The 7,388-nt window shown below is 40.5% G+C and overlaps 1 protein-coding gene across 1 annotated transcript; it reads left to right on the forward strand.

The window, feature by feature from the left end:
* Window positions 1-867: 867 nt before the first annotated feature.
* On the forward strand, window positions 868-7,060 carry paqr9 (progestin and adipoQ receptor family member 9). The gene has a single exon (XM_008305208.1). The coding sequence runs from the start codon at window positions 1,796-1,798 to the stop codon at window positions 2,948-2,950; it is 1,155 nt and encodes a 384-aa protein (XP_008303430.1). The 5' UTR covers window positions 868-1,795; the 3' UTR covers window positions 2,951-7,060.
* Window positions 7,061-7,388: the final 328 nt, after the last annotated feature.

Genomic DNA, 7,388 nt, shown 5'->3' on the forward strand with positions numbered 1-7,388 from the left:
ACAGAGTGGGATAGTGCAGTCAGCCGACAAATTTAAATATTAACATTAAGAATTTACAGTATTATTTATTATGTAAATTTATCAGAGTAATTTAAATATTAACATTAAATACTTACAGTATTATTTATTATGTAAATTTATCAGAGTACGGTAATTTAAATACTAAGGTTGAGACCCTGCAATATAATTAATTTTCTAGATTTACCAGAGAAATTTAACAGTAAAGGTCAAGACCCCAAAAAACGTAATCAATTGGGAAAATTTATCTGACTCATTTAAATGTTAAGATTAAAATCCCGCAATAATAATTATTGAGTAAATTTACCTGAGTAATTGAAATAACAAGGTCAACACTCTTTAATTATTTATGTAAATAGAAACAAACAATTAAGTTACATATTGAAATTGTGACTAAGCAAGATTAGTATTTATTTAAAGTCACTTGAGTAATTTAAATTAAAGGTGAGAGGTAAAAAATTAAAGGTAAGGCTACAATATTATTAATTATGCAAATTTATAATATTATGCTCAAGACACAATAATTTTATATAAAATACTAATTTAAAAAATTACTACATTTATTTTTTTCTTACATTCCGGTTCTCTAGAATTTTTTTTCTATTAACATATAAAAGCACTGCAGAAGAATTTCACATAGGTTTAGTGACAGAATATTAGTTCGAGCCATTTAGTTCTCCTGGTAGGAAACTACAGATATGGCCGCCAAGTGTTGCGTCACAACCGTCGTGTTTTATTCTGAAACTATTACCGGAACCAAAATATGGCGTCATGTGTAACTTGACGGCGGTATCTGTCAAATAGTCTCCAGGTCTCAGCGTTTCGCTGAAATGCCGGCTGCCGTCAGCCTCACGGGGAATAGCGCTCTTGTCAGTCTACTAGTCTGATGTGTACACAGTTATTCCCGGTTATAATTTGGTGCTTTTAGACGTGACCTTGGGTTAGAGGACTGAACACAACGATTTTTTCCCCCCCTCATTCCAATCGGGAGGGATTTATTCTCTGCAGCACTGCAACGGAATGGGAGCTGAATGAATTGAAACGTGGATACAAGCTTAAGAAGCAGAAACAACAGGAGGAATAGGAGCCTGCGGTAGTCGGATACAATGGCCAGCATGACCTACATACCGAGGAGCTTAATGGACGCATCTCTGCTGTATGGAGACATCAGACAGCCACTGACGGGCTGTTCAACCTTGTAACACAGTCATAAGTGACCTTCATTTTTATTTGCTGCTGCACAACTATGAACAACAAGACACGTGAATGTGAGTGTGACTGAGCAAAGGGTGTCATCCATGCAGTCCTATGCAAAATAAGGGAACATGATCAAACAGGAAGATAAGCTTTGCAATGCTGGCGGTTTTGCTGACCTTTGGATACAACTCCAGGTTCAAAGAAGAAACCAAAAGAAAAAATTAACCAAGCGAGTGGCCTGAGGCTCCTGGATGCTCCCTGACGTTCTCTCTCAGTGCACTGCCTATACTAGCTCTGCTCTTTGGATTAGCCTGCTGCTCATGAGGCCTGTAGTGAAAGTAAGGATCAAAAGTCTAGAAGGAGCCCGGGCTGAATGAACTTCTCGAGCCAGGGCAGTTGTAGCTGTGCCTTATCCACTCACACGCAACAGATTGTACGGTCGTGATTCGTAATTATGCTGTGATCAGCAATAAAATCAACATCTAAGCAATACGAACTGAAGGGATTTGCAAAAAAAAAAAAAACTCTGATCCAACTAGACATTTTTGGCCATCAGCAACAAACATAAACTGTCGGCATTATGCTTCTGAACTGTGGTCAGCCTCTTCTGAGGCACACGGATGTGCCGCCTCGGGTCATAGAAAACTTCATCCTGACTGGATACCGATTCCCAAACTACAGCCTGAGGGACTGCTTATTGTCAGCCTTCAGGCCGACCAACGAAACAGGAAACTTCTGGACTCACTTCCTTCCAGTTTTCATTTTTTTTTACTATTTCGTGGAGGTGTTTGGCTGGGAAGGTGCACCTGATGGCGATGCCCCATTCTTCTATCCGCTGTGGAACTACTTTATTGGGGTGTTCTGTCTGCTCATGGCCAGCAGCATGGCCCACCTGCTGAACTCAATGTCTCTGGTGGTCAGAGAAGTTTGCTTCTTTGTGGATTATGGCACCATCAGCGCGTACACGGTGGGCTCATCATTGGCGTACTACTACTACATCCATCCTCGAGCAGGGATATTGGAGACAGGAGGCCACAACAGCTCCCACATGGACTTGAAACATGAACCTGTAGGGACTCCTACATCCTCCTATGCAATCCCAGAGTTCAGTGTGTTCTTTGACACCTTCTACATCCCGTCTGCTTGTGTTGTAGCCATCATTTGCGTTTTATCTTGCTGCAATACTCGCCAGAGGTGGAGGCGGCATCGGTACATCATCCGAACCTTGGTTTTTCTCCTCCCATTCCTTATCTCCTCCACCCCAGTCTTCTACCGCCTCCTCACCAGGTCGCCTTATTCCACCTCCTCCTCCTCCTTTGCTTCTTCCACCTCCATGCCCAACTTCTTCTATCGCCACTGTCTCTGGCTGCTGGTGTCAGCCGTCTTCAACATCAGCAAGTTCCCCGAGCGGCTCGCCCCGGGTCGCTTTGACATCTGGGGGCACAGCCACCAATGGTTCCATTGCTGCACGTTTTTGTCCATCCTCGATGAACTTCACATGATCAAGGCTGAGGTGAGGGCCATCCTGCTGAGCCCCACTCTGCTGCTGCCGCCCAACACCCTCGCCCGCCTACCTGGACCTACCATCACTTCCACCTACGGAGTGATGCTCCTCCTCCAGACCACCATCATCTCCATCATCATAGGGTTCTCCTGGCGTGCCAACTGCATCTACGGACCCCAAAGAGACCAGCTAGAAAAGGAACACCCCAAGAAACACCTGAAATGTCACTGATCACAGAGACGTCCTTTTTCTATCATCTCAAACTGTGAAGGAAGATTTGCACATGCATACAGAGCCATGCCACAAAGCGAAGCGCACAAAAAAAAACAATATTCCTCTTCTGATTCCAAGTCCCTCATATGTTCCAGCCCTTTTTGGGAGCGTTTTCAAGCTTTCATAAGGGGAAATTGGGGACAACGGGAGATGAAAGGATTATATTCTGAGCTCACCACAGGGTGGCTGTCTGGTTGAGTGGATTTTGAAAGTCCTTGCCAGTTTTTTCCCAGGCATGTTCCAACAGGATGTCTGAACAGTGGGGATAATAACTACCTCTCGGGGCTGAGCACTTGAGGACAGAGGAAAGGTGTTGCTGCTTAGTAGGAGAACTCAACGGTCCATCAAACATCTGGGTAATGTCGCGTAAAAGGCAGTGGGATCATATACAGAAGTTTCTGATGAGTTATCTGCTGTCAGGTCCTTTTTTTTTCTTGCACCTCCCTTCCTCTGACCCTAAACAGTATCTTTTGGATATCCTTTGCTGTGACTTCAGTTGAAGCCATTGTTTCATGCTGAATTGATCTTTTTCTCTGAGCTTTGTTCACCATACCTTCACTTCCTCAGTGTTGCACGAACGGTCACATGCAGTCTCATTTCCTCTCTCTTTGAGACTCTTGCAGCAGGAAGTGCTACAGTCTTGTCGACCACAACAGAAATAGCTGAGAGCTCATATCGGTCTTACAGTACGGCACTTTCAAGGGGGCCAGTCAGACTAGCCCTGTCATTAAAAGCCATGTTCACTTTCAACACTTAAAGGATGCGTAACATTTTGAAGCGTATAATGATGTCCTGCTGACTGTTGGGTTATTTCGATGTGAGCTCTACTCATGGTGCAGTGAATGCATCTGTTGTTTGTGTGGTTTTTCATCACGCTGATGACCAGTTCCGCATGGATTATGTTCACACTGCTTAAAGTGATCTCACTCAGATTAAATGTGACGTGGATCTTATGTTTTCTTCTCAGTATATTGAAAAAAAAAGTACTGTATATTCCTGCCGCACACAGAAGTGGCATTTTCACACCTTTTTTTTGCTTACAACTAATTTTAGTGAAATCTCACAAATATATCCAAGCAGCGGCTCCAGATTGAAGGCCTGCATTGTAAGCATTGATGAAACCAGGGCCTGCTGCTTGCTGAGGATTTTCATGTGTCATGTGATGTACTGCAACCTCTCAGAGCAAAAGCCATAGTTTAGAAAAGTGGTAATTGAAATAAAGACAGAATTGTAGTTCTTTACCACCAGGAACATGCTGGATATATTTGCACTTGACAGACAGATCAGGTTCATCTGGCAGTTTGTACCTCTCAAGTACTACAATTGCATTCGAGTCATTGAGCTGTCATTCCCCTCAAAAAATACATATCTGGCTATCTGTACAGCTTATTTACCCACTGCTCTGTTTTATTTCCAGCCTTCAGATTTTCAGATTCACAATATTTTTTATTTTTTTTTCTTGTGGTGCCCATAAGATTTAAAAAAAAAAAAACGACTTTTTGAGACTTTGTGGGAACCACGATCTACCAACCCTTTAGAACTGTTTTCTGCATCTCTGTCATAGACTGTATATAAAAGATGAACATAGCTTCCAGGTCAGAAGGTGAAACCAATGTGGCGGTGACTTAACCCTGCATTGCTTGTAACGGCCAGCAGGGGGCGACTCTTCTAGTTGCGAAAATAAGTGAGATTGTATAGAAGTAAATGAGAAAACTACTTCACTTCTCACCTAATTTGTTATCTCAGTAACTATTTCTAAATGAGTTTAAAAGTCTCAACCACTAGTTTCACATCTCCTTCAATACAGCATGATGTTCGTTGTGTACATTTTTTGTCCTATTTAGACTAAAACAGATGCTGAAGGCTGTTGCTACCTTGTGATTAGCAGGTTGCTACCGTATGGGACACTGTCCTGGTTGTGTCAGTCCAACCCTCATTTTGTCATGTGGCATTGGTCAGACCACAAACCAATGGGTTACGTCACAGTGGCTACAGCCACCTATTCTAATATGTTATATACAAATTACAGTGTATAAGTACAATTTAAAAAAAAAAAAAAAAACAGTTTCCAAAGTTGTGCACAAGTGTATCAACAAAGGTAATAGTCTGAAATGTCCCTTCTTAGAAAATACATATTTTACTTTTGGTTAAAGGCTGGATGCGAAACAACAAAAGACACAACTTGAATAATGGGTTTTATGGTCCAATATCTTTTCAGCCTTAAGGACAGATTTGTGTTTATTGGCCTTCTTTGTCAGATCATCAGGTATTTATTATTTCAGAGGAATGGATGCATAACTCGAATATAATTGTGGTAAAAAAAAAAGTAAGTTATGAGACTGTGTAGATTAAATGCTAATCTTACTGAAAAAGCTTCAACTTTGAATTGCATGATCCGAGCTTTAGTCTCATTGTTAGCAATTATTCATGTGCTGTATGATCATATTCTATGTCCTGTATGAGTTTCTGATACCGGACCCAAACCTGATGAGCCCCCATTTTGTTGCTTCAAACTCAGGCCAGGTTTTTGGTTTGGTTGTTTTAAGCAGCGTGCCATGTATTCTAAGTAGTTACGGATTGTTTAGAGATGGAAGAAAGAGTAGTGGTAGCTCATGTGGTAAGCAAAGTAATCAATAAAAAAAGGCCAAGATATACCCTTTCTGGCATGTTTAGGGTGTTCCAAATGAAAAGAAAAATAGCTATATTGGATACATACATATGAGCATTACATGATCCACAGAATTCATTGATTTGTTTAGTCTGACCAAACAGTTCTAATGTGTCCCGTTTAGCACATTTAGTTGAGTAGAACTCTGAACCCCTGCTGAGGTGTCCGTGAACACTTTGTGCTGCTGTGCACCAGGGCACCAATGAAGGAGCAGAAAACAGGATTTTCTTCTGAGTTCATTTGCACAGTGAAAACGGACCATGACTGTCAGCGTTTAGGTGGAGATGAATTGGGAGAATGTACGTTTTCTGTGTCGTGTCCTTGCTGATGTTGTCCTGTCATTGGAGCTGCAGCCATTTCAATTGTGGATTGTTGTGTCTATTATGTCTCGATTAATCGATTTGCTCTGTAGAAGTGTTGAAAAATTGTGACAAATGTCCATCAGTGTTTCCAGAATGATAAATGTCTTGTTCTTTTTTTTTTTTCCCCACAACCCAAAGATGTTCAGTTTACTGTCACAGAGGAGTAACAAACCTGAAGCATTCAACTTTAAGAAGCTGGAATCAGAGAATTTGGACTTAAACCCATTAATCAGTTAGAAAACATTTTGATAGTTGACAATTAGTCGATTAATTGTCGCAGCTCTACCTGCCGTGCAGTCTTTCCCTTTAAATTCCAAGCTCTTGCTTGTGCGTCACATGTGTTTTTGATGACATGTTGATGTTGGTCATTGTCTAATTTTAGAAATGATATACTAAAATTTGCACACTTACATGCATTCGTTTGCACACAAGAAAAAGATAAAGAGAGTTGTTAGTTATATGCGACACTGGAATGAGTACAGAAGGACCGTATTGAGTGATTGTCACAATCATACTGTTCATGGTGCACTTTAAAGCTTATTTAAAGCTGTTCCTTTAAGGGTCAGTCCTGCGGTACTGTATTATTTCAACACATTTCAGGTTTATGTTGTGCTTTTTAATGAATAGTCAGAGAGATTCATCAAATAACGATGTTTCTACCTCAATACAGCATCTGTGTCACTCTGTCGCTGAGAAGAACCATCGTTGAAACATGTTCTGTTCCCTCTCTGGACTGTGGCTGTCAGACTTGAATCTATTAATGTTTAAGCAGTGTTCAGTATGTGAATGTTAGACCTATAGACTACTGTATGTTACCTAGTGAAGTACTCAGGGGTGACTGAAAGAACGACTCTAATACATTATTTACACATGCATTTAATTATGAATCACAAGAAGAGGAGGATGATTATAGTACTCTGTGTCTGTCAATGCTGAAAAAATGAAAACCCTCCATTATGTTAACTGATTTATCAAATAGCACTGATGGTATGTATCGTTTGAGTTTAACTGAATAAATTGCACAGAGGTCTGTTATTATTGTGACTGTTCATTCATTTGACTATGTATGGGATTATCATAAATGGTACACTTTTTTATTTTGTGGTATTTTTTAGCTGCACTAAAGTTTGTTGGTCTTTTGGTCCAAATATTTGATCCACAAGCAGTTCCTTGATTACCAAAGATTATGACTACCGCAATTGACTTCCGCCTATATGTAGCTTTAAAAAGAATGGCTGAGATTTAAGTCAGCATCAGCAGTACTTTAAAAAGTAATATAACATAATAGCATGCTACAATAATTTGTTGTAAAAACACATGTCAATATTAAAGAATCATGTGAACAACTGTGTAAAATCATAGACTG

Source organism: Stegastes partitus, unplaced genomic scaffold, assembly GCF_000690725.1.
Source record: "Stegastes partitus isolate 25-593 unplaced genomic scaffold, Stegastes_partitus-1.0.2 Scaffold2437, whole genome shotgun sequence".
NCBI classification, from domain to species: domain Eukaryota; kingdom Metazoa; phylum Chordata; class Actinopteri; family Pomacentridae; genus Stegastes; species Stegastes partitus.